The sequence below is a fragment of the Lepidochelys kempii genome, chromosome 3 (genome assembly GCF_965140285.1).
Source record: "Lepidochelys kempii isolate rLepKem1 chromosome 3, rLepKem1.hap1, whole genome shotgun sequence".
NCBI classification, from domain to species: Eukaryota; Metazoa; Chordata; order Testudines; family Cheloniidae; genus Lepidochelys; species Lepidochelys kempii.
In genome coordinates this window covers 173,700,482-173,728,297 of record NC_136382.1, presented here as the reverse complement: position 1 = coordinate 173,728,297, position 27,816 = coordinate 173,700,482, and the positions used below count along the sequence as shown (strand labels likewise).

At 47.4% G+C, this 27,816-nt stretch overlaps 1 protein-coding gene across 3 annotated transcripts in view; it reads right to left on the bottom strand.

Annotated features, from left to right (window-relative positions):
• The window catches only part of PLEKHH2 (pleckstrin homology, MyTH4 and FERM domain containing H2), a 119,356-nt gene extending 101,788 nt beyond the window's left edge, over window positions 1–17,568 (bottom strand). For all 3 annotated transcript variants that reach the window (XM_073339074.2, XM_073339077.2, XM_073339075.2), the window contains exons 1-2: window positions 17,294–17,568; window positions 4,095–4,224 (exon numbers count right to left, since the gene is read on the bottom strand). In XM_073339074.2, the coding sequence (XP_073195175.2) occupies window positions 4,095–4,217 (123 nt within the window). In that variant the 5' untranslated portion in view covers window positions 4,218–4,224; window positions 17,294–17,568. The remainder of the gene's footprint in view (window positions 1–4,094; window positions 4,225–17,293) is intronic.
• Between the last annotated feature and the right edge of the window lie 10,248 nt (window positions 17,569–27,816).

Below are 27,816 nucleotides of genomic sequence, written 5' to 3'. Positions count from 1 at the left end.
CTGCATAGTTGTGGACCTACTAGTCGTGCTGCCACCTTAACTCTGATGCACTGTTATGGAAAAGGCCATAACTCTGTGGGGACAGAGGGATGTAGCCCTACCCTCCCACTTCAGCCTCTTCTTGGCCTGGCCAATGTGTGCATTAGAAACATGATGGTTCCTGGTAGATCCTCTTGCATGGAGAACATGGCAAAATTTGGCCCTGTCAGATTCCAACAAAAACTGATTTACTGTGGCATATCTTTGTCTGAGGTGGTGAGCCTTATGGCTTAGGGAAGCATTTATAATCATTTACAATGATTCTATATGGGTTTCATTTTATTTGGATTTGTGTCCTATGAAAAGAGGACTCGCTAAGCTATATTGTGATGCATGACCAGAAAGTGTTAAGCATCCTGCAAAATAAATTACTCCAATTCAACCCTTAAAAAGATATGGGGAGATAATGTTTGTGGTATTGTGTATTTACATATACATCGGTAGAGCTCAACAATGTAATCTAACAGTCTGTATTCTGTTAATTCAGAGATCAAAAGAACTTCTTTACATTTAAATGAACTGTAAACATAGGATATCTATTGTATTCATCTCTCTTTAAAATGTATAGCAAATCATCTGCAAATGGTGGAAAAATAAGCAATTGCCTTATGTTAATTAGTGTAGCTAATTGCCGTGATGCTTGGGAAATTGACCTACTTCAAAGTTGCCCTAATTGCCGATTGTTGGCCTAAGGACTCTGATCTGTCAAAGAAGGCCTGGAATTGTATAAAAGACCCTTGGGTCCTGATCCTGTCATCTCATATCTGCTTGAGGTTTCAGGCAGGGGAAGCCTAAGCCACAAAGACTGAGATCCCAATTCTAACTGGAACGCCCTGAAATATAAACATTAGACTATAACCTATGGACTATTTCTGAAAGAACTCTTTGCAACTGAAAAAGCTCACCATCTCTGCTATGAATCTGAACCTATTCTTGATTGAACTCATGTCTATGCATACTCATAACCATACTCTCCCTTTTCTTTTTTAATAAATGTTAGTTTAGTTAATAAGACTTGGCTATAAGTGTGTATTTGGGTAAGATCTGGAATATTCATTTACCTGGGAGGTAATGTGTCTGATCCTTTGAGATTGGTAGAACCCTTTTCGTATGATTTAAGATTTTCATTAATCCTCATCATAACTGACTTCGTTGACTAGGTGGAGGCCTGAGGCTGGGTTACTTTAAGGGAACTGCATTGTTGACTTCTGAGTAACCAGTGAGGTATAATAGCTTTACTAAGTCAGCACAAGAGAGCTTCTAAGTATTGGACTATCCACCAGTTTTGGGGATTGCCTGCCCCATTCTTTGCAGTTCACCCTAACTGACCTCACCTGGCTCCCCTGGGATTCCTGTCACACACACATTTAGTACAAAATTTAAGAAATAATTCCCATTCCAAGGTTTTTTTTCTTACAAAAAGACACACACTGTATGATGTTAAACAGGAGTCTTGTTTTGGCCACTACTCAACAAGAAACAGAGCAGGTGTGGGGGTGGGAGAAGAGTGATGGTACTGTCAAATTCCATTTGCTTTTAACTTTGTCAATTATATAAAAATGGCACCTTTAGCCATTGGCTTGCACTGTTCTTCTATATTTCTTTATTACACTTTTGACTCCTCCCTAGAACTAATTATTCCTATCTTATTGTTAAACCTACAAAAAATCTACTCTGTACCCAATTCGGCAGTGGAGCTGGTAAGAACAATTTTATTTCACAAAGCATGCTGTTTTGTCAGAGACTGAACACTGTTTCAGAGAAATGTACTAGTTCCAAAACTTTCATCTGGAAGGTTTCTTTGTGGGGGAGGGAGTGACTGACTTTACTGCTATGTGGTTAGGGTACTGGCCTGAGATGTGGAAGAGACAGGTTCAAGTCCCTGCTCTGATTCATCTGAAGTGATGTGGGATGGGAAAACTGTTTTGAATCAGGCAGAGCAGCAAGTTGAACCTGCATCTCCCACATGTCAGCCAGTACCCTAACTACCCACAGTTCCATTTCTGCAAAAAGTTCTTAAAGTTCTCAATCTAATGAGAAACCTTGAAGTTGCCATTAAATGGAATTGTCGTTGTCTGGTCAATTCTATTCAGCAGTATATTTTAGCTACATTGAACTACAATGACACTGTAAAGCAGACATAAATCTGAGCTAGCCAGCCAGGTTTACAGTTGCTTTGCATCATTAGAGCAGCACAACATAGCTGCAGCGTACCAGTGAATTTGGCCTTCTGTAATAATATGTGCCTCCAATCTGGTGCAATATCACAGAACCTTTTGGATAAAGAATTAGAATGCAGACACACAGAGACCACCCACATTATTTGCATTCTAAAACTTTATTTCTAGAGCCATACACTGCTAACTTTTAACATAGTATTGATCTGCATGGTATTTCTAGTACAAGGAAAAAGTAGTGTATTTCTCATGGACTGAGTGCTTGGTTTCAATTTTTCTTCTAAAGGCTATAGCAACCTGAAATTCATACCTGCTAATTACTTTTCCCATTTGCACTGTATGTTGTAAAACACTAGAAGTTAATATGGTCAAAATTTACTTTTCTGTCTACAACTTGTTATATCACATATAAATGTAAGCCTGATTGGCCTCTAATATAGGGAAATTCATTTGAATCCTACATTCCCTGTGTCATAAATATAAAGGGAAGGGTAACCACCTTTCTCTATACAGTGCTATAAAATCCCTCCTGGCCAGAGGCAAAACCCTTTCACCTGTAAAGGGTTAAGAAGCTAAGGTAACCTAGCTGGCACCTGACCCAAAATGACCAATGAGAGGACAAGATACTTTCAAATCTGGAGGGGAGGGGGAACAAAGGGTGTCTGTCTGTCTGTTGCTTTTGCCGGGGACAGATCAGGAAGGCAGCCTCAGAACTTCTGTTAAATTAGTAAATAATCTAGCTAGAAATGCGTAAGAGTTCCTTTTGTTTAATGACTGGTAAAATAAGCTGTGCTGGATGGAATGTATATTAAGGTTTTGCCTAGAGGAATTCTCTATGTTTTTGAATCTGATTACCCTGTAAGGTATTTACCATCCTGATTTTACAGAGGTGATTCTTTTACCTTTTCTTTAATTGAAATTCTTCTTTTAAGAACCTGATTTGATTTTTCATTGCTCTTAAGATCCAAGGGTTTGGGTCTATGCTCACCTGTACAAATTAGTGAGGATTCTTATCAATCCTTCCCCAAGAAAGGGGGTGTAGGGCTTGGGGGGGGATATTTTAGGGGAAGACGTCTCCAAGTGGGCTCTTTCCCTGTTCTTTGTTTAAAACGCTTGGTGGTGGCAGCATAGGGCTCAAGGACAAGGCAAAGTTTGCACCTTGGGAAAGTCTTAACCTAAGTTGGTAAGAATAAGCTTGGGGGGTCTTACATGCAGGTCCCCACATCTGTACCCTAGAGTTCAGAGTGCAGAAGGAACCTTGACACCCTACTTATAAATAAAACAGCAGGCAAACCTAGGATAAAATACTGATTACAATGGAGGGAAGGAATTGTTCTATTTTTACTTTCCTCTGAAGGAGGCGGCTTCCTTTTAATTTTATACCCCTTTATAATTCTCTTAATTAAAAAAAGCCCCCACCATCTCCTGTTTCTGGATCCCTGTCTCTGCATGAATTAGTAAGTCCCAAGGTTGTGCTTATATTCACTGGCAGTGGACACTTAAAATGCTGCATTGGTGCAGTGAGGTAAGTGCGGAAACTTTTCCACTATCTTCAGTGAGCTTTGGAGCAGACCCTAAATACTTAGAAAGAAGTGTTAATTACAATGCTGATACATATTTTTTTCCTCTACAGCAGAATCTTTTCTAAATTGCTACTATAAAATGAACATTTCTGGTGGGAAATTAGATGTGCAAAATTCTTACATCTTCAACGGTAATAATTCTTTAGATTTGTGGTGTGTTTTTTTTTTTTTTTTTTAAAAGCAGTTTGTCCTAGAAAGAGCAAAGTGAGGTAGTCTAAAGCAAGACTAGTCTTATCCCCTATTATCAAATAAAACTGTCTCTATAAATTGTTTATTTTAATATAATAAGACCTACCTTCTCTGCTAACAGCTCTCTGATCTTGCTTGCCTGGAGACGAAATTTCATCAGCTGTGACTCCAGAGTTACACACCTTTCTTTCCAATTTCCAGCTCCTTCTGACTCTGAAAAATCTGCCATACTTATGCTGGGGAGAAAAAAAAATCAGATTGCCTTTAATATGTCTGGGCCTATTTTTTGTATACATACTAACCTTGATCTTAGGGGATACTTAAAACTTTTGTACATAGCTGTTTTATAAAAGCAGGGGAAAGTATGATGGCCTACACAGGCACTTAGAATAAAGGGATGTTTCATACTAATGTTTACTTGTATGTATTTTCTAAGTTATTACAGAGCTGCAAAACATTCCCCATTGATAAATGGGGAAACATCAACTGTCTTAACCTTTAGCTACTGTACACTATTCTCATGCATAGAAGAAATCTGCAGAGAACTAAGCCTCTGTTAGGAAGGAAAACTCCTTATGGGGGATAGTAGCAGCAAAATAATTAAAGTGGAAGCTAGCTTACTGGTTTAAAAACACAGCTGTTAAAGTCCTCTAAAATCCAAATGTTTACTGGGATTTTCTTGGAAAGTGCTGTGCCTCATGAGAGCTGAGGCAGGCCCAGTGGTCCAAATTTGAAATCAGTTGAGCAAGGGGATTCTGAGATGCAGGTTTTTTTTTTAATTAACATTAAAATGTTACTGGGGGGTGGTTTGTTTGTTTTTAAACCCAAACATCCCGAATAGAGAGCCCTAGTCTAAGACTGACACTGACTAAAGTGGTGCTCTAGCCCCTGCCCTTACAAACGCACCATCTCCCAACACTTCCTCCCCACGTCTACTCCATCAGGCTGGGGGAGTGGGATCCAGGGCTTCCCTTCCCTCCACGGTTCACTGAACAATGGAAAGAACCGGAACTCCACTCTTTCCCCAGGCTTCCTGCAGCAGTGGGGAAGGGGCTCCACACTCGCCCTTCCTTCTCATGCTGCTGTTCCTTAGGAAAACAAAGGTCAGAGTAGTGCAGGAGGCTGGGAGGAGGAAAAGGGGTGGGATCAGTTATACAGTAAGGGGGGCATAGGAGGGGCTTCAGTTCTGCCCCCAAAACACCTGCACTATCCATAGCCACCCTTTCTGTCCTCCCTTCTAAAGTACTCACCTTGCCCCCAACCCCTTCACTATTCCTGCATTCCCTCCCCACCTCCTCAATTAGTGGGAAACCTACTGATGCCTGCCCCTCTGCAGTACTGACAACCCCAAAAGTTCAAAAATCATGAGTGTGATGGGGGGAGGGCTTCCCACACTGGCCCTGAGAGGGTTGAATTAGGCCACACAGGCCCAATCAACCAACTAAGCAGCAAACAGGATGTAGGCTCTGAGGAGGCTGCTGTTTGGAAGCAAGCTCACCTGTGAGGGAACAGGTGAGGCTTATATAAAGCCAACAGACTAGCAACAGATAAAAATTGCAGGGTGAAGAATAGCAGTCACTCTCCTTGAGGCAGTGTGTTCCCCAGGAATTGAAATGGGGGGAGGGGGTGTTCGAATTTACTGGGGGGGGGGGTCAGGGCCTGTCATAAATATAAAGGGAAGGGTAAACCCCTTTGAAATCCCTCCTGGCCAGGGGAAAGCTCCTCTCACCTGTAAAGGGTTAAGAAGCTAAAGGTAACCTCGCTGGCACCTGACCAAAATGACCAATGAGGAGACAAGATACTTTCAAAAGCTGGGAGGAGGGAGAGAAACAAAGGGTCTGTGTCTGTCTGTAGTCTTGGCCGGGGACAGAACAGGAATGGAGTCTTAGAACTTTTAGTAAGTAATCTAGCTAGGTATGTGTTAGATTATGATTTCTTTAAATGGCTGAGAAGAATTGTGCTGAATAGAATAACTATTTCTGTCTGTGTATCTTTTTTGTAACTTAAGATTTTGCCTAGCGGGGTTCTCTATGTTTTTGAATCTAATTACCCTGTAAGATATCTACCATCCTGATTTTACAGGGGGGATTTCTTTATTTCTATTTACTTCTATTTTTTATTAAAAGTCTTCTTGTAAAACACTGAATGCTTTTTCATTGTTCTCAGATCCAAGGGTTTGGGTCTGTGGTCACCTATGCAAATTGGTGAGGCTTTTTATCCAACATTTCCCAGGAAAGGGGGGGTGCAAGTGTTGGGAGGATTGTTCATTGTTCTTAAGATCCAAGGGTCTGGATCTGTAGTCACCTAGGCAAATTGGTGAGGCTTTTTACCAAACCTTGTCCAGGAAGTGGGGTGCAAGGTTTTGGGAAGTATTTTGGGGGGAAGGACGCGTCCAAACAGCTCTTCCCCAGTAACCAGTATTAGTTTGGTGGTGGTAGCGGCCAGTCCAAGGTGTAATATTTTGTACCTTGGGGAAGTTTTGACCTAAGCTGGTAAAGATAAGCTTAGGAGGTTTTTCATGCAGGTCCCCACATCTGTACCCTGGAGTTCAGAGTGGGGGAGGAACCGTGACAGGGCCGATGAGGGGTGAGACCGTGAAGGTGGACTGTATGGCATGATAGTAAAAACTGAAAAATGTTTCATGACCATTTTATTAGATTTAACTCATGTTTTAAAATCATCACAAAAATTAAAGTTGTCTACTCGAGCCTTCTATGAAGCACTACATCTACATCCTTCTTGGTTTCTTGTTATAATTTTGAACAACTCTGTTAATGAACTTCTTGAATGCAATGCGTTCATCTTTGGTGGCTTCTCATAGGTCCGGTACTTCCATTCTTTCATTAGTTCATTCACATGATCCAGCAGAAGGTGACTTCTTTCAGAACACAAAATTCTATTCAGTGATGAAAAAGAACGCTCAACCGTAGCTGTTGTGACTGGGAGTAGCAAGAGATTAATTCCTACTTCTTTCATCCCAGGAAACAAAGCATAAAGATCAGGTCGAGCCACTAGTGATGATAAAAAAGAAGTTGAAGTGAAATCTTCATTCGTTCGTCGTATGATATTCCACTCTGTGTTCAAATTCTCTATTCTGTCCTGAGCACATGGCAGTCCCATTGCTGGTAGTGCCTTACTCCACTCAACTGTCGATGTTTTATGGGACAGGGATCTGTAAAAGCTACGTAGAGGTTGAGTAGAATCTAGATGTCGCTGTCGTAGATTTTTAAGAATCAAGTCTGTGTACTTTTTCAGTTGTCTTAACAAATACTACTTGTTCTCTTCACTTAAGAAAGCAATATAAATGACTTCATTAGTCAACTTCTGGACTGAAGTCTCTGCTTCTTCCAGTACTTTTTCAAGGGACAGATCACTGATTATCCAGCAACAGAAGCTACATTTGGATCAAAGATCTACTACTGTTGTAGCAGATGCCTGAATGGCATTGTTTAATGACCCAAGTGTTTCAACAGTAGACTTACAAGTGAGAGAATGGCAGTAGTCTTCTCTGAACATAGTAGCAAAAGTAATCCACCAGCCTCACTACTTAGATCCATCCCATCTTGGTAGATACTTTCCAAAGCCAGTAATAACAGCTGGAGAAATTTTAAGACAACAGCAAAGGATCACTCTTGAGAAAGCCAGAGGGTTTTCCCAGGTTGGCCTAATTTGAACTTCATACCCAGTGTATCTTCTATATTTTCCAGATATTCAGTCTTTTTGGACTCTTGCTGAAAAACTAATATAAAGACATTAAATTTATAGCTTTTAAATGTCTTTTAAAGAATCTGCAGCTCATAATGGTGCTAGTTTGGAGTAGATGGCCTCTGCAATGTGCACTGGAGAGATTAGGGTCACACTTTTCTCCGAGCAAAGCTTGTACTCCACCATGTCTTCCAGGTTTCAGAGTAACAGCCGTGTTAGTCTGTATTCACAAAAAAAGAAAAGGAGTACTTGTGGCACCTTAGAGACTAACCAATTTATTTGAACATAAGCTTTCGTGAGCTACAGCTCACTTCATCGGATGCATACCGTGGAAAGTGTAGAAGATCTTTTTTATACACACAAAGCATGAATAAATACCTCCTCCCACCCCACTCTCCTGCTGGTAATAGCTTATCTAAAGTGATCACTCTCTTTACAATGTGTATGATAATCAAGGTGGGCCATTTCCAGCACAAATCCAGGGTTTAACAAGAACATCTGGGGGGCGGGGGGAGGGGAGGAAAACACAAGGGGAAATAGCCACTCCCAGTCTCTATTCAAGCCTAAGTCATTATCAAGGTAACCTAAGTTAATTGTATCCAATTTGCAAATGAATTCCAATTCAACAGTCTCTCACTGGAGTCTGGTTTTGAAGTTTTTTTTTGTTGTAATATCACACCTTTCATGTCTGTAATCGCGTGACCAGAGAGATTGAAGTGTTCTTCAACTGGTTTATGAATGTTATAATTCTTGACATCTGATTTGTGTCCATTTATTCTTTTACATAGAGACTGTCCAGTTTGACCAATGTACATGGCAGAGGGGCATTGCTGGCACATGATGGCATATATCACATTGGTGGATGTGCCGGTGAACAAGCCTCTGATAGCATAGCTGATGTTATTAGGCCCTGTGATGGTGTCCCCTGAATAGATATGTTGGCACAGTTGGCAACAGGCTTTGTTGCAAGGATAGGTTCCTGGGTTAGTGGTTCTGCTGTGTGGTATGCGGTTGCTGGTGAGTATTTGCTTCAGGTTGGGGGGCTGTCTGTAGGCAAGGACTGGCCTGTCTCCCAAGATTTGTGAGAGTGTTGGGTCATCCTTCAGGATAGGATGTAGATCCTTAATAATGCGTTGGAGGGGTTTTAGTTGGGGGCTGAAGGTGACAGCTAGTAGCATTCTGTTATTTTCTTTGTTAGGCCTGTCCTGTAGTAGGTGACTTCTGGGAACTCTTCTGGCTCTATCAATCTGTTTCTTTACTTCTGCAGGTGGGTATTGTAGTTGTAAGAAAGCTTGACAGAGATCTTGTAGGTGTTTGTCTCTGTCTGAGGGGTTGGAGCAAATGCGGTTGTGTCGCAGAGCTTGGCTGTAGACGATGGATCGTGTGGTGTGGTCAGGGTGAAAGCTGGAGGCATGCAGGTAGGAATAGCGGTCAGTAGGTTTCCGGTATAGGGTGGTGTTTATGTGACCATTGTTTATTAGCACTGTAGTGTCCAGGAAGTGGATCTCTTGTGTGGACTGGACCAGGCTGAGGTTGATGGTGGGATGGAAATTGTTGAAATCATGGTGGAATTCCTCAAGGGCTTCTTTTCCATGGGTCCAGATGAGGAAGATGTCATCAATATAGTGCAAGTAGAGTAGGGGCATTAGGGGACGAGAGCTGAGGAAGTGCTGTTCTAAGCCAGCCATAAAAATGTTGGCAAAGTGTAGGGCCATGCGGGTACCCATAGCAGTGCCGCTGGTTTGAAGGTATACATTGTTCCCAAATGTAAAATAGTTATGGGTAAGGACAAAGTTCAGCCACCAGGTTAGCTGTGACGTTATCGGGGATAGTGTTCTTGACGGCTTGTAGTTCATCTTTGTGTGGAATGTTGGTGTAGAGGGCTTCTACATCCATAGTGGCCAGGATGGTGTTATCAGGAAGATCACCGATGGATTGTAGTTTCCTCAGGAAGTCAGTGGTGTCTCGAAGATAGCTGGGAGTGCTGGTAGCGTAGGGCCTGAGGAGGGAGTCTACACAGCCAGACAATCCTCCTGTCAGGGTGCCAATGCCTGAGATGATGGGGCGCCCAGGATTTCCAGGTTTATGGATCTTGCGTAGTAGATAGAATATCCCAGGTCGGGGGTTCCAGGGGTGTGTCTGTGTGGATTTGATCTTGTGCTTTAGATAACGTACACAATGACAATACTTGATGCCCATTTGCATCAATGCATTCATCAGCCCTGTATGCAAATTTTTTGAATGTGGTGAGAGTTCTTCACTTTTTCAACTGTTGAATCTTTCACTGTTGCACCACATGCGTCTAGCCAGTCAGCTGAGCTTCTTGCAGAAAGATAGTGAGCGTTTGCTGGTCTCGTTCGGAACCAGTGCTCAACCTAAGGATGAACAAGTGACAATGCACTTAACATTGGCCTCCGATTTGTAGTATCTCTTGCTTAAATAGAAAGTATGATGCCACAGCCATGTTTGTTCGCATGAACTGTGTTGTGTCTCCAGCATTCTTAACAGCCTCATTAATACTCACTGGTGTTGTCCTTGGTCAGTGGAGACTCAGAGGTGCTTTCACATGAGTTCACCTCCCAGGTGGGGGGCAAGAAGGCACCTCGCTCGTTCCTCCAGCTGCTCACTGTTCGCTTTGGCTACTGTTTGTTGTGCCACCATTTGCTCTGTTGCCAATGGCCCTGTGCCATCACCTTCTGCTGCCGCTGTGACCTCTGCGAGTTTGTCTCTTGAGATTCCATACACCTCTCGGTGATTTCAGATGAGCTCTCAGTGGGGGAACCTCACTCTAGTACAGACTGGGCTGTCTCTAAACACTGTCCCACAGCAGGTCTAAGCACTTAGACCTGATTATCAGTGATTTCAGCTGTAATGGTCACTTAACAAAACAAGACTATCTATGGAGCCTAATCTGCTATGTCTTTAAACAGTGGAGAGGGGCAGGTCAAATAGTACTTGTGACTCAGGCAGACCATCAAGCAAAACACCTGTCCCCACCCTCTCTCTTGATGCCCTCAATCAGCACAGTTCTACTGCCCTTTACTCCTACAATAAGAAAAACAATATTTCATTACCTCCTTCCCGCCCCCCCCATTCAAGTGATTTGTAACCCATCCCCAGCCAAAATCTATCACTTGGCAACACAGCACTGTTTGCTGGATACCTAGGTAGATTAGGTGTGAATGTAAATTCAATCTGGTCCTGAAACCTTTCCCACCCCAACCCCCAGCTCATTACTAGGTGTCAGGGAGAGTTCATTTAGACTTTGATTACAAATCATAATTTGAAATTATTAGGTTGGCCAACATCACCAAAATGAACTGCACTGACATCATAAACAGCTGCATAAGGAAGCTAGTCTATGTTCACACTTTTCAAATCTATTATGCTTTTTCAGATATATGTATTTTATCATACACTTTATATGCTTTTAAAGTGGTGTACTAATGTTTCAATTTCAATTCAAATTTCCAAACAATCGCTAAATGGGAACACTGCATGTAACTAGTTGACAAAACGGGGGACGGGTGTTGGGGAAATGCAGACGGGGTGTAGGGAACTCCCTGCCTTGAGGTAAGGAAGGATAGGAATTCCTGAGATCTAGTAGACAGGTGCTGAAGCTGAGGCTGGAGCACTCATGGGGGGGCGGGAACATAGTGGGTGCTCAGCACCCACTGGTGGGCCCCTCCTCCCCTTGTTTCCCACCACCAGCAGATCTGCTCCTCCCCCTCTGCAGCAGGTGGGAGGCACTAGGAGATTAGCTGTTCAGTGGTGTGCAGGAGGCACTGGGGAATGGGGAGAGGGAGATGTTGGGTGACGCATTGCGGAGGCAAGTGCTCCAGATGCTGGAGAGAAGAAGCAGCAGCGGGGCCAGAAGCAGAAGGGGCAGAACTAGCCTCTTCTGGCTGCTGAGATGCTGCTGAGCAGCATGGCAGACTGGCAGCTGCCTGAGACCACCTGGCTGGGGAGGTGGCTTCGCTTCCCGTTTGGGTGCTCAGGATCAGGGGCAAGCAACCCAGAGCCCCCTGGCATGTTTCCGGCTCGCTCCGCTGCAGTCCCCAGCAGCAGAGCCAGGCGGGGAGTGGAAGCCACCTCCCCAGCCAGGCTCTTTCAGGTAGCTGCAGAACAGTGACCTGGGCTCCCTCCTGCCAGGGAGAGCGGCAGAACGTGCCAGGGGTTGGGGGGTCAGGCCCAGAGGGATGACAGAGTGCCCCCCCCACAAGTAACGTGGGATGGGGAGAGCATGGTGGCCCCATGTTGGGTGTGCGGGGGAGGATACATACATGACCTCCTCTTTAGATCGTGCCCCCCACACCCCCATTGGGGAGGCATCAATTGTCCCTTGGGGAAGAGGTGGGGAGGAGCAGGGGCGGGAAGAAGCGGAGTGGGGGTGGGGCCTTGGGAGAAGGGGTGGAGTGGGGGTAGGGCACGGGGTGGAGCTCCCCCCGGCAAATCACACAGTTGGCACCTGTGCTAGTAGACCCTAGGAGAGAGAAGAATTTGAGTAGGAAGAGTGAAAGCAAGATAGGAATTAGTCCAGGGCTGAGAGCAGTAATGTGACGGAAACGGCAGACCTTGGCTGCTTGGTAAAGGGCCCTGGACTGGAACTTGGAGTAGAGGGTGGGCTTGGGTTCCCCTACCAACCACTGCCAAGTGATGTTGTGACTCAGGCAGTCTGCTGGTTCACTGCCCCTCACTGCAGGAATGACAGGGTCAGAGCAGCAGGCGTGAGGATTGCTGAATGATACTTGTCCAGAGATGTGTCCCCCCCCCCACCCCGCCCCCCCACACACACACACACAAAGGGGAAACCATGGTGTGACCTGGCAGGAGGGCTGAGTTGTGAAGTAGCTGCACTGCGATTACTTGAGAGGACGAGAGCGGAAATGGTGAAAGAGAGGGAAGGAGTGAGTGAGTGGGATGATGGGCCGTGTGACTGTTGGAAAGGGATGCTAAACTAATTTTCCTGAAGGGGGTGCTGCTCAATGGTGAGTAGAGCACCTCCGTCACAATGAGCCACACACATCCCAAAATATTATGTGGGGTTTTTTTTAAGATTAAATGTTTCTGAGCTGTCTTCTGACTTTTGAACTCCCCCAATGTGTCTGACAATTAGTGTTGCCAGTCTACAGTAAGAAGTAAGTTTTGGCCACTGCACCCCTACATCAATCAATTTTGTGCCCCAGCCCCCACACTGACTCTGTACCCTCAACCCCAAATCAGTTAATTTTGTGCCCTCCCAGCTCTCACATCCAACCCAGTCCACCCCCCTACTCGTACAACTCTGCACTCCCATTGCCTGCAGTCTCACATCTGCTCTGTGCTCCAGAGCACCTTTCCTCCTCATGGAGGTGTAGCGGTTCTTCACCCATTCCCATGCCTGGTGGGAGGGCAGGTCTAAGAAGGTTCTCCTTTCTCCTGGGATTGCAGCATTAGAAAGGAAGAGGGACGAGCAGAGAAGAACTTAACCTGTTTTTCACAAGAGAGGTGGCGGGAAGGAGCCCTAAGATAAGGGGTTCTTTCTGCTACCTCCTTTCCCCATCTCTCTTGTGAAAATGTATTGCCTTCTCCATGTCTTTCTTTCCCTATCCAAAACCTGCCCTTGAGGAGAAGGGGGGGGGGGGGAGAGAGAGAGTTCTGCCTGCCTCCTGAAGCAGCTGTCATTAGCTGTTCTCCAGGAGGCAGAAAAGTAGGCAAGGCAGCCAATTTAAGGGGGTTTTCCCCTGTATAATCTGAAAATTGCATGAATGCTGGAGCGTCTCCTATCACTGTGAGACTGGCTCCAGAAGAGGCCAAAATTGCATCATTTCCAATAAATTTGTGAGACTTGGCAACACTGAAAGAGGGAGGACTCATCTGTGTTGGAGAGGCAGAGAGATGCGGGGACAAGGAGACGATGCAGGGGGATTGAAGGGACTAACATGCATATGTCAGTGCCTTCTGTGACCGCAGTAATCTATGCGAATGAGTCGGAAGCAGTGAAGGGGGAGAGCTGAGCTGTGGGACATTGGGGGTGAGTGAAATTAACTGTCCAAAACCATAATTAATGCAGAGTCAAGGTTGCCTAGTGCTGAGACATGCCCTTCCAGCATGTGGAGTGTGGCTAAACTTAAACTTCTGGTTTTCAGAGGTTTAAATTTGTTACCTTAACTTGTCTTTGCTTGGCTTTCAGAGGATAAAGTTTAGCCACCCTTCAGATGCTGGAAGAACAACATATGGCACCCCTGGGCAACGATAACTCTGTGGTAACCAAGTTTTTGGGCAGTTAATTCAAGTAGATGTTGAAATTAAATGTTCTGTGTGTTAATTATGGATCTTTTTTTTTGAACTCGTTCACATTGGCAACTTTGGCTAATACTCACATACCTTCATACTTTTTCCTATTTCATAAAATCTGTACTACCACTGCCCTCTACTTTCAATCCCTATTTAAGATTCATCTCTGCTGTGATGCCTACAAAACCATTTGCTGATCGTGGATAGGCAGGTAACAAACTGATTGTGCCTCTTCCTTTTCCCACTAGCTTGCTCTTACTCACTCCTTCACACTTACTAACTTACGTATTCCTTCCCTGATCTGTACCTTACTTAAAAAATTAGAAGAAAGGAAGAAACAAAAACAGTCAATAACCAGATGTGATTGTCAAAGGCTGTGTCAATTCTTCACCATATTCATTTGCTTTCATGTTACATCCCCATACCCAATCCTTCAAGTGTCTCTTTTAGGCCCCAAAACAAGAAAGCGGTTAGGCGTGTACTAAAGTCCATCCCTGCCCAGCAAAACACTTACACATGTACCTAATTCCCCACTGAAGTCAATGGGACTTAAGCATGTGCTTAACTTTAATATGAATGCTTTACTGAATCAGAGCCTTAGACTTCAATCCTATAAACATTTATGCATTTTCTTAACTTTAAGCACACAAACTGTTCTATCGACTTCAATCTGACTACCAACATGAGTAGAGCTAAGCATATACATAAGTGTTTGCAGAACTAGGGTCTTAGACTGTAAACCTTCCAGGTTTCTAATTTCTTCATTCTTCACCCTACCTGATGAACCTTTGGAAGGCACTGTCTCTAACCCCCATTATCCTTTCTGATACTGGGGAGCATAGCTTCAGCAGGCATGCTACTAGGGACTGAACCTCATGCTGTATTAGCTCTTCACAGGATTCTCTGCAGAGCTGCAAAAGGCACAATGTTCATTCCTTCCCAGCCTGCCCATAACTGTCATTAGCTCCCCAAGTCTCCACTCTCACCCCTTATGCAGAAGCAAGAAGATGGTGCCACAGAGACAACTAATCTGCAAACTTTGTGTGGGAAGAAGCAGATCCAAACAAGGAGAGTTCCATCCGTGCACAAATCTGGGGGGACAATATGGGGATTGAAGACTTTCTTAGGGCTATTTGTCCAGTTAGGAATTTTTATAGCAGTGGGGTTTGTTTATTTTCCCCCCTTTTGACCAAGTATGGCCACAAAGGATGGAGTCAGCTCAGACAATGTTGATTAACAGTGCTTGTGGTTACTGGGAAGATGAAAATGTATATAGTTACGGTTGTCATGGAGTTTTTGCTTCTCTGCAAGTGTACCACTGCAAGGTAGAGTTAAGGCTATTTGGGTGTTACACACTGGTCATTAACATATACCCATATACTGAAATGTTGTGTTTGTGCAAGCTAAGTGGAACTTCTCAGTGTACAAGCTAATTAATATCCAGTTACTGTCTAAATATCACTGATGTAAAGAGTGAAAATAAATTATTTCCTATTATCCAAAAGGCATAAAGGGTTCTGGAAATGTTTATTGGCACAAAATAAACTTACAATTGTGGAGTGAATGATCTTCCTTTGAATCAATGACTTCCTGTTTCTTGTTTGAGTCCTCAAGGGAGGGGGGAAAAATGAGTTCATCTCTTGGCTTTAACAAAGTGTTCTGATTCAGCACTATAACCTACATAAGTTTCCTGTTCTTTCCCTCCTCACTGTCTCCTACTTTTTTTTAATCTAAGATCTTTTGTAAACTAACAAACCCCCACAAAAAGTGTAAATTATAATTATAGCATCACACATTACTTGAGACAAATTTGACAAGTCTGGGATGATTTAAACCCTTTTTAAAAAAAGTTTTTGGTAAGTTTTTTTTTTTTTTTCTCCACACATTTCAAGGAGCCAGAAAGAATAGAGATTGTTTAAATAATGAAAGGAAAACTGTTTTGATTTTTATATCACCAATGTTATGATGTTTTGTCTTTTTAATACAACACTGTTTTAGTTTAACAATTCATATAAGCCTCAGGGTGGGTGGCTGGAGAAAGTTGGTTGGATAGGCCTTTGTGTTTTACCAGGATTGTGCAGTTTTCAAAACAGTTTGTAGAGGATTTTCTCCCAGCTCCAAAACATATAATCACTTTGAGATATTAATGTTTGGTGATATGTGGACCATATGTGCCTAATCTCAGGGACCCCAAATTTGAAGGATTTTCAGTGCTGTAACTGTAAAAATGATGTTGCATAGAGAGGATGACTGGAGAGATGGCCCCTGTCTGGGAGTTCTCCAAGAAAGACATTTTTGAGCTTGTCACCAACCACTGTACTGAGCTATGAAGGAACACTGTTAACTTTGGTGGTGGTTTTTTTTATTGACTCCTTTAATATAATTCCAAGTTACGATAGAGAGAGGTCCTGAATTTTAAAAAATCCTTTCAAAAATTGATTTATAAAGGGTTTTTCTGTTCCCTTGTAGATTTTTATATGGGTAGTTTCACGAGAGAAGAAATCAACTCTGCCCCAATCCTGCAATAAGCACTACATATGTGAACTCCTAAAGAGCTCCACTGGCTGCAATGGAGAACTGTGAGAGTGCAGAGGTCTGCTCACAAAGAGCTCATTGCAGGATCAGGACCTAATTGATTTTACAGCCATAACCCATTGTACACAAAGCACTGTCAAATAAGTAAATGCTAAAAACAAGACTATTTTCACTAACTTATACTTTAAACTGGTATAAGGTAAAACTCCTTATTACAGTAGGAACAAGCTTTGCACTCACTAATGGGATTTGCAAGGTGAGGGTGTCAATACACACATACATTTCTTTCGTGTTAAGTGTAGGGGGGTTTTCTTGGGAGAGGGCATATGGCACAGAGAAGCTTTAGTGACTGACAGGTGTGCAGGAAGCTACTGTATCACCATGCAGGTCTCCGTGTTGTCACTTCTCCACTTTAGGCAGGTCGTGTATAGACACACAAAGCTGCTCTGGTGCATCAGTATGTTAGCCCAGTGGATGACCTCATTATCACAAGGCAATGACATCATGACCTTTGCCACGTTATGATGTCCTGATCCTGACTCTATGACATCACAATTTAATGTCCTACGATGTCCCCTTTGCCACTGCCTGAGGCCGGACGGGGCTCCACGGCGGGGGCCACCCCGCTCCCCCGCACAGGCCCCGCTGGGAGCTGAGGGTACAGGCTGCGGGAGCTCTGCTGCGGAGCGGCCAGGCTCATGGGGGGGGGGGCGGTCCCGCCCGCAGGAGGCGGCAGCCCCGGGGTCCCGGCCCCTGAGGGAGGAAGGGGGGAAAGAAGTCGCGGCAAACCTGGCAGGGCTCCGGCTGGCTGCTGAGCAGGAGGCCGGTCCCGTCTCTTGTCTCGCAGCTCCGGGCTCCGTTAGGGTCGAAGCCGCCGCGGCTCTAACCGCTTCCCCCGCGCCCGTCCCACCATCCCCGCGGCGGGGGCAGCCAGGGGCCTGAGCGGCAGCCGCGCCGGCCACTGAGGAGCCAGAGGCTGCCCGGCCACAGGACGGCGGGCGGGGCCACCCGACCCCCCCCGCGGCTGCGAGGAGGGGAGGCAGCTTCAGGGCACTGCTGGGGGGAAGGTCCCAGTTCCTGCGGCTCCCTCCCAGCCAGAGCGCGGGGCTACGAGGGCGTGAGACGGCTCCCTTTGGCCAAGGCCGCCAGGGGGCCCCGTCTCCAGGCCCGCCAGGAGCGCCCGGTTAGGGCGGGGCACATGACCCCCTGTGTCGGTGTCGGTGCCCGTGGGGGCACGGGGATCCCTGTGTCTCTGCCCGTGGGGGCACGGGGATCCCTGTGTCTGTGCCCATGGGGGCACGGGGATCTCTGTGTCGGTGCCCATGGGGGCACCGGGATCTCTGTGTCTGTGCTGTGGGGGCACGGGACTCCCTGTGTCTGTGCTCTGGGGGCACGGGGATCCCTGTGTCTGTGCCCGTGGGGGCACGCGGATCCCTGTGTCTGTGCCCATGGGGGCACGGGGATCTCTGTGTCGGTGCCCATGGGGGCACGGGGATCTCTGTGTTGGTGCCCGTGGGGGCACGGGGATCTCTGTGTCGGTGCCCATGGGGGCACGGGGATCTCTGTGTTGGTGCCCGTGGGGGCACGGGGATCTCTGTGTCGGTGCCCGTGGGGGCACGGGGATCTCTGTGTCGGTGCCCGTGGGGGCACGGGGATCTCTGTGTTGGTGCCCGTGGGGGCACGGGGATCTCTGTGTCGGTGCCCGTGGGGGCACGGGACTCCCTGTGTCGGTGTCCGTGGAGGCACGGGGATCTCTGTGTCTGTGCTGTGGGGGCACGGGACTCCCTGTGTCTGTGCCCATGGGGGCACGGGACTCCCTGTGTCTGTGCTCTGGGGGCACGGGGATCCCTGTGTCTCTGCCCGTGGGGGCACGGGGATCCCTGTGTCTCTGCCCGTGGGGGCACGGGGATCTCTGTGTCGGTGCCCATGGGGGCACGGGGATCTCTGTGTCTGTGCCCGTGGGGGCACGGGGATCTCTGTGTCTGTGCCCGTGGGGGCACGGGGATCTCTGTGTCTGTGCTCTGGGGGCACGGGGATCCCTGTGTCTGTGCTCTGGGGGCACGGGGATCCCTGTGTCTGTGCCCGTGGGGGCACGGGGATCCCTGTGTCTCTGCCCGTGGGGGCACGGGGATCTCTGTGTCGGTGCCCATGGGGGCACCGGGATCTCTGTGTCTGTGCTGTGGGGGCACGGGGATCCCTGTGTCTGTGCTCTGGGGGCACGGGGATCCCTGTGTCTGTGCCCGTGGGGGCACGGGGATATCTGTGTCTGTGCCCGTGGGGGCATGGGACTCCCTGTGTCGGTGCCCGTGGGGGCACGGGGATCCCTGTGTCTCTGCCCGTGGGGGAACGGGGGTCTCTGTGTCTGTGCCCATGGGGGCACGGGGATCTCTGTGTCTGTGCCCATGGGGGCACGGGGATCCCTGTGTCTGTGCTCTGGGGGCACGGGGATCCCTGTGTCTGTGCCCGTGGGGGCACGGGGATCCCTGTGTCGGTGCCCGTGGGGGCACGGGGATCTCTGTGTCTGTGCCCGTGGGGGAACGGGGATCCCTGTGTCTGTGCTCTGGGGGCACGGGGATCCCTGTGTCTGTGCCCGTGGGGGCACGGGGATCTCTGTGTCGGTGCCCATGGGGGCACCGGGATCTCTGTGTCTGTGCTGTGGGGGCACGGGGATCCCTGTGTCTGTGCTCTGGGGGCACGGGGATCCCTGTGTCTGTGCTCTGGGGGCACGGGGATCCCTGTGTCTGTGCCCGTGGGGGCACGGGGATATCTGTGTCTGTGCCCGTGGGGGCATGGGACTCCCTGTGTCGGTGCCCGTGGGGGCACGGGGATCCCTGTGTCTCTGCCCGTGGGGGAACGGGGGTCTCTGTGTCTGTGCCCGTGGGGACACGGGGATCCCTGTGTCTGTGCTCTGGGGGCACGGGGATCCCTGTGTCTGTGCCCGTGGGGGCACGGGGATCTCTGTGTCGGTGCCCATGGGGGCATGGGACTCCCTGTGTCGGTGCCCATGGGGGCACAGGGATCCCTGTGTCGGTGCCCGTGGGGGCACGGGGATCCCTGTGTCGGTGCCCGTGGGGGCACGGGACTCCCTGTGTCGGTGTCCGTGGAGGCACGGGGATCTCTGTGTCTGTGCTGTGGGGGCACGGGACTCCCTGTGTCTGTGCCCATGGGGGCACGGGACTCCCTGTGTCTGTGCTCTGGGGGCACGGGGATCCCTGTGTCTCTGCCCGTGGGGGCACGGGGATCCCTGTGTCTGTGCCCATGGGGGCACGGGGATCTCTGTGTCGGTGCCCATGGGGGCACGGGGATCTCTGTGTCTGTGCCCGTGGGGGCACGGGGATCTCTGTGTCTGTGCTCTGGGGGCACGGGGATCCCTGTGTCTGTGCTCTGGGGGCACGGGGATCCCTGTGTCTGTGCTCTGGGGGCACGGGGATCCCTGTGTCTGTGCCCGTGGGGGCACGGGGATCCCTGTGTCTCTGCCCGTGGGGGCACGGGGATCTCTGTGTCGGTGCCCATGGGGGCACCGGGATCTCTGTGTCTGTGCTGTGGGGGCACGGGGATCCCTGTGTCTGTGCTCTGGGGGCACGGGGATCCCTGTGTCTGTGCCCGTGGGGGCACGGGGATATCTGTGTCTGTGCCCGTGGGGGCATGGGACTCCCTGTGTCGGTGCCCGTGGGGGCACGGGGATCCCTGTGTCTCTGCCCGTGGGGGAACGGGGGTCTCTGTGTCTGTGCCCATGGGGGCACGGGGATCTCTGTGTCTGTGCCCATGGTGGCACGGTGATCTCTGTGTCTGTGCCCATGGGGGCACGGGGATCCCTGTGTCTGTGCTCTGGGGGCACGGGGATCCCTGTGTCTGTGCCCGTGGGGGCACGGGGATCCCTGTGTCGGTGCCCGTGGGGGCACGGGGATCTCTGTGTCTGTGCCCGTGGGGGAACGGGGATCCCTGTGTCTGTGCTCTGGGGGCACGGGGATCCCTGTGTCTGTGCCCGTGGGGGCACGGGGATCTCTGTGTCGGTGCCCATGGGGGCACCGGGATCTCTGTGTCTGTGCTGTGGGGGCACGGGGATCCCTGTGTCTGTGCTCTGGGGGCACGGGGATCCCTGTGTCTGTGCTCTGGGGGCACGGGGATCCCTGTGTCTGTGCCCGTGGGGGCACGGGGATATCTGTGTCTGTGCCCGTGGGGGCATGGGACTCCCTGTGTCGGTGCCCGTGGGGGCACGGGGATCCCTGTGTCTCTGCCCGTGGGGGAACGGGGGTCTCTGTGTCTGTGCCCGTGGGGGCACGGGGATCCCTGTGTCTGTGCTCTGGGGGCACGGGGATCCCTGTGTCTGTGCCCGTGGGGGCACGGGGATCTCTGTGTCGGTGCCCATGGGGGCATGGGACTCCCTGTGTCGGTGCCCATGGGGGCTCAGGGATCCCTGTGTCGGTGCCCGTGGGGGCACGGGGATCCCTGTGTCGGTGCCCGTGGGGGCACGGGGATCCCTGTGTCTGTGCTCTGGGGGCACGGGGATCCCTGTGTCGGTGCCCGTGGGGGCACGGGGATATCTGTGTCTGTGCCCGTGGGGGCATGGGACTCCCTGTGTCGGTGCCCGTGGGGGCACAGGGATCCCTGTGTCGGTGCCCGTGGGGGCACGGGACTCCCTGTGTCGGTGCCCGTGGGGGCACGGGGATCTCTGTGTCGGTGCCCGTGGAGGCACGGGGATCTCTGTGTCGGTGCCCGTGGGGGCACGGGGATCTCTGTGTCTGTGCCCGTGGGGGCACGGGGATCTCTGTGTCTGTGCTGTGGGGGCACGGGGATCTCTGTGTCTGTGCTCTGGGGGCACGGGGATCTCTGTGTCGGTGCCCGTGGGGGCACGGGGATCCCTGTGTCGGTGTCCGTGGGGGCACGGGGATCCCTGTGTCGGTGCCCGTGGGGGAACGGGGATCCCTGTGTCTGTGCTCTGGGGGCACGGGGATCCCTGTGTCTGTGCCCGTGGGGGCACGGGGATATCTGTGTCTGTGCCCGTGGGGGCATGGGACTCCCTGTGTCGGTGCCCGTGGGGGCACAGGGATCCCTGTGTCGGTGCCCGTGGGGGCACGGGACTCCCTGTGTCGGTGCCCGTGGGGGCACGGGACTCCCTGTGTCGGTGCCCGTGGGGGCACGGGACTCCCTGTGTCGGTGCCCGTGGAGGCACGGGGATCTCTGTGTCTGTGCCCGTGGGGGCACGGGGATCCCTGTGTCTGTGCCCGTGGGGGCACGGGGATATCTGTGTCTGTGCCCGTGGGGGCACGGGGATATCTGTGTCTGTGCCCGTGGGGGCATGGGACTCCCTGTGTCGGTGCCCGTGGGGGCACAGGGATCCCTGTGTCGGTGCCCGTGGGGGCACGGGACTCCCTGTGTCGGTGCCCGTGGGGGCACGGGACTCCCTGTGTCGGTGCCCGTGGGGGCACGGGGATCTCTGTGTCTGTGCCCGTGGGGGCACGGGGATCTCTGTGTCGGTGCCCGTGGGGGCACGGGGATCTCTGTGTCTCTGCCCGTGGGGGCACCGGGATCTCTGTGTCTGTGCTGTGGGGGCACGGGGATCTCTGTGTCTCTGCCCGTGGGGGCACGGGGATCTCTGTGTCTCTGCCCGTGGGGGCACGGGGATCTCTGTGTCTCTGCCCGTGGGGGCACGGGGATCCCTGTGTCTCTGCCCGTGGGGGCACCGGGATCTCTGTGTCGGTGCCCGTGAGGGCACGGGGATCTCTGTGTCTGTGCTGTGGGGGCACGGGACTCCCTGTGTCGGTGTCCGTGGGGGCACGGGGATCTCCGTGTCTGTGCTGTGGGGGTACGGGGATCTCTGTGTTGGTGCCCGTGGGGGCACGGGGATCTCTGTGTTGGTGCCCGTGGGGGCACGGGGATCTCTGTGTCGGTGCCCGTGGGGGCACGGGACTCCCTGTGTCGGTGTCCGTGGAGGCACGGGGATCTCTGTGTCTGTGCTGTGGGGGCACGGGGATCTCTGTGTCGGTGCCCGTGGGGGCACGGGGATCTCTGTGTTGGTGCCTGTTGGGGTATTGGAACCCCTGTGTTGGTGCCCGTTGGGGCATGGGATTCCCGTGTTGGTGCCCATTGGGGTATGGGGATCTCGGTGTTGGTGTCCACCGGGGCACCCCCATTGATGCATCGGGGTCCCTGTGTTGGTGCTCACGTTGGGGCATGGGGATCTCTGTGTCGGTGCCTGCCAGGGGTACCCCTGTCGAGGTGAGGGGACCCCTGCGTCGGTACCCCACAGAGCTGGCCCCGTCAGGGCATGGGGACCCCTGTCCATGCCCACCAATGGTGTGCCCATTGGTGTGCAGGGACTCCTGAGTCGGTGCCCACCAGAGGCACCCCCATCAGGTCCCCCCTAGGGACCCACTTGTGTCAATAGAATGCCCCACCATGCTCCATGGGGGCGCAGGGATCCCTGTCTCAGTGCCTGTCGGGGCAGAGAGACCCCTGTCATGGTGGAGCGATCCCTGTCTCAGCCTGCCCAGGGTGCCCTCACTGGGGCACTGGGATCCTGCCTTAGAGGTCCTGCTCAACCCATGCAGCCCTGAGATGGAGCATGCTAGGTACAGCCAGACAGTGTTAGGTAATCTTAACTACAGATGTTTCTATTCGCTCCCTCCTGTAATTACATGACTTTTTAGCCAAAGGATCATGCTCTGAGTAAAGGCAGAGGACTCCAGACCTCTAACAGGAAAACCCTTGTATAAAGAAATTTGTATAATTATGTACCTTGTTTTGTTGCTTCAAGAATTCAAATTGGCTTTCCCCCTTTCCCGCCAGTCCTGCACAGACATCAGTGGAACTACTAACAGTTAAATATACATGCAAGTCTCTGCAGGATCAGGACACAAGAGGGTAATAAATACACTATTTAGAAATCTTTCATTAATGCTTTTCAGTTTCCTTTGGGAATTTCCTACTGTTGCTATCAAGTCCTGGTTCTTTCATTCAGTCATTTGTATCCTGTAATACATTCCCTACCTTTCACTTTTCCAAATATTTGAAGGAATCATTTAATTCATTGATCCAAATGGGGAGTACCCTGTGATGCTACAGGCTGAGACCCAGAAGTCCAAAAAGAAGATCCATTGACTCCACAAGGTCTGTCCACATGGTTTACTTCATAGGAGCAAGGCCTAAATGTGAGCTGAAGAGCAGATCACAAAAGGGATATCTCTTACAATACATGTTAGAGAAATGAACATTCTCTATTTTCTCTATTTAATTTTTTGTCACTTTGACATAGTTGCATTTATTGTATTAGCTTTCCATAGCATAACTTTGGAATCTTGCAGGACAGTTTTCCTGTCCAAAAAAGCCTAATAAAAATATTTTTAAAATACAAGAGGATTGCTTCTCCTCTGCTCCTCTTAAGTCTGAGCATTAGCCAAAATACTAGATTGAGGAGAAGATCATAATATAATTTGTAGTACTGAAATTAATTTTATTAGTGAAACAGTTGTATGGTATAGTTGGTGCATAAAGAACTAACACAAAATGTAATTTGTTGTATTCAAAACTTTTGGAAGCGAATTATATAATAACCTGCATTTCTATTATAACTTTCATCCTAAGGGATCCTAAATCATATTATAAAGTTAACATATTAATATACCAACTATATACAAGAATGATGCTGCTATCTCTGGGCTGAAAATGCAGGGTGAATTTTAAGTAGGGCAGAATATAATTACCTGAGTTCCAATTTGGCAAGAGTAATGGACATGAAATCCCTACTCATGGAAAATGTTCCATGGATCCATAAGTAGCCAGAACTTGTTTTATATCTCATCTGTTATTCCTATGTAGATTTTAAATGTAAGAAGATGCAACAAAATGTCACATAAATCCATCTATTGATATGCAGATACGTTACAATGAACATAAGAATGGATATTGTGTATTCATGTAATTGTACCTTTTCAGAATAGTTTACTAATATAAATAAATGATTCATGCTCACAGAGAATGTTGTGTGCAGAACTGATTACCCCATCTCAAAAAGGATATTACAGATGTAGAGAGGGTTCAGGGAAAGGTACTGAGAATGATTAAAGGCATGAAAGAATTCCTATGAAGAGAGATTGAAAAGACTGGGATTGTTTACCTTAGATAAATAAAAGAGGACATGATAAAAATATATAAAATAATGAACAGTATAGAGAAGGTAGATTGAGAACTTCTCTTCTCCCTGTCTCATAACACAAGAGCAAGAGAATATTCAATGAAATTAAAAGGTGGTTAATGCAAAGCTAATGAAACGAAATACTTTTTCATATACAACCTGTAATTGGATTGTGGAACTCATTGCCACTAATTGAGGCCAGGAATGTAGCAAGATTCTAGGAAATACTAAACATTTATATGGATAACAAAAATGTTCAGAGTTATAATACTTAATGCTAAAAAATGTTTTGGAGGGACTATAAAACCTCATGCTTCTGGGGTTAAACCAATATTTAATAATTAGGAATTATGATGAGACCTTAACTGGAGAGAGATGGGGCAGATTATCCCACATCTGTCTACTAGGAGTCTTAGCATCTTCCTGTGAAACATCCATTGCTGGCCATTGTTGGGGACAGGATACTGGACGGATGGACTGTGGGTGGTGATCCAGTGTGGTGGTGCCTATGTTTTTCCTTGATTTTTGGTTTATTTGTTTTTTCTTCATCCTTCACTCCAATATTCTTTTACATTTTTTCTACATTATATGGATTTTTCTCAGTCTCTCTCTATTTTCCCTAAGAATAACTTAAACACATCCTCCTGATTCTGAAGTTTAGAGCACCTCAGAAATGAGGGTGGCAGTGCTGTTAACATTATTCAGCAAAAAAAGTAGAATTTGCCAAATATAAACTCAGGGGTTGGAATTGTGTGCGATCACTGGGGAAATGATTTTGACTCTCATGACATAAAACTTGACTTTTAGGGGTTTTTTTCTCATTAAATAAGCAGACCAGTCCATGGCCGAGCAAGCTGTCTTCTGGTTACCTGTAGCTTTCTTAAGTGCTTGTAAGGTACCAGCACTGTATTATCTGAGTATGTAGCTCTTGATCACAATGAAGAAATTTGACTGGTTTCAGACTGCCTGTTCCACTGTTAAGAAAATTGTGCTCCATCTGCTTATAAGAGGCTGTACTCCAGACCATGCTTTGTATCAATATAAAATAATGTGAACAGCAATTTACTGTAGAATATTATGATCTATTTATTTGCATTTTAAAGCACTTATCACTGAACCATTTAGATTGAGTATTTTGCCATGTGAAATAAGTGATTTTTACAGTAATGTTTTACCAGTAAAAACAATTGAAATAATGCAGAGTATTTCTATTTGAATTTTGTTTGAAAAACTATTTGTATAATTATAAAATGATTTAAAAATTATTACAATATACATATGTTATTACAAAAGGATAAATATGAAGGGAGGACACTGACATAATTTATCTTCACTTTGTGTACAATCTCATAATACATGGGGATATACGGTAAGACACTGTGATGAATTGAATGGGCCCCAGATAGATTCTAGCAGGAAAAGAGTTAAAAATCTCTTTCCAAACAGCTAACAACCTTTGCACTCTAGTAATGGAGACAGGTGATTTAGCAGATGCTAATAAGTCTTATGCTAGCAGCAGCCCCCTAATTCCCAAATGATCAGGGAAGGAGTTGTGAATAGATTTCAGGTAGATAGTAAGCTGAAGTCTCTCTTTACCTGGATATGTTTAGAATAGCTGGTTAGTTTGTGACTTGGCTAAAATATGTAAAGCTTTGTCTCGTGTATGTTTTCACATGGACTATTATGTAAGGAATATTTTTTGTTTATTTTATGATTTAAAGAGGCAAGACATTTTGCTGCAACTTCCTGTTTGTAAACAAGTTGCACATTACAGCATTTCTTCTCTCAAGGTGCTTATATGCTAATACAGGTGTACAGAGCTCTTGTGTAATCTGCCACTGCTCCAACTGGCCCATGATGCACTTGTGGTACAGTTTTCTTGTTTGTAGAGAAAGTTGTGTTTTAAAAGCTCACATATTCCATAGCTGATCACACACACACACACACTTTGATTTTTTCCTATTTGGCTCTGTGCAGCCTTCAGTTTTTCCATCAACTTGGAGTGATATCAAACCAAGTATCCGAGTAGATTGATATACTGATACTTGCCCTGTCATTTATCCTTCATACTTTGTTTTTTTTTTAATAGTAGCCACTGAAAAATATGTTCAAGAATATTATGCTTGTTTGAATAGTAGAAAATGTCATTTTTTTAATCTAATAGACTTTGTGTGGGTGAACTTTCCATGTAGAAGTCACCTCATAGGAACAATCACTCTTAAAACTAATTTATTGTACTGAAGAAATCTTACACTGTTTTTCTTTGTTTCTTTTAGCAAAATCTTTTTTAAATTATCTCTTTTATTCTCCTAACAAATTTTATACAAAAATTAATTAAATTCTATATTTCGTTACAATTTTGTTAAGTTTTAGGTTTGTTTATTGTTGTGTGAGTACAAATTACCTTGTAAAATGATGATGTCTTTGATATGGCAATTAAAGTGTATCAAATATACACAACAAATAGCAGAGGAAGCAGTGCATTTGAAAATGTGGAAAACATCCAAAATATTTATTAGGGCTGTCACGTGATTTAAAAAATTAATTGCAATTAAAAAATTTATTGCGCTGTTAAACAATAAGAGAATACCATTTATTTAAATATTTTGGATGTTTTCTACATTTCCAAATATACTGATTTCAGTTAAAACACAGAATACAAAGTGTACAGCACTCACTTTATATTTATTTTTATTACTAATATTTGCACTTTAAACACCAAAAGAAATAGTATTTTTCAATTCACCTAATCCAAGTACTGGAGTACAATCTCTTTATCATGAAAGTTGAATTTACAAATGTAGAATTATGTACAAAAAATAACTGCATTCAAAAATAAAACAATGTAAAACTTTAGCGCCTACAAGTCCACTCAGTCCTACTTTTTGTTCAGCCAATTGCTCAGACAAACAAGTTTGTTTATATTTGCAGGAGCTAATGTTGCTGGCTTGTTGTTTACAATGTCACCTAAAGTGAGAACAGGTGTTCACATGGCACTGTTGTAGCCAGTGACACAAGATATTTATGTGCCAGATGCGGTAAAGATTCATATCTCCCTTTGTGCTTTGACCACTATTCCAGAGGACATGCCTCCAGGCTGATGATGGGTTCTGTTCGATAACGATCCAAAGCAGTGTGGACCGACGGATGTTCATTTTCGTCATCTGAGGCAGATACC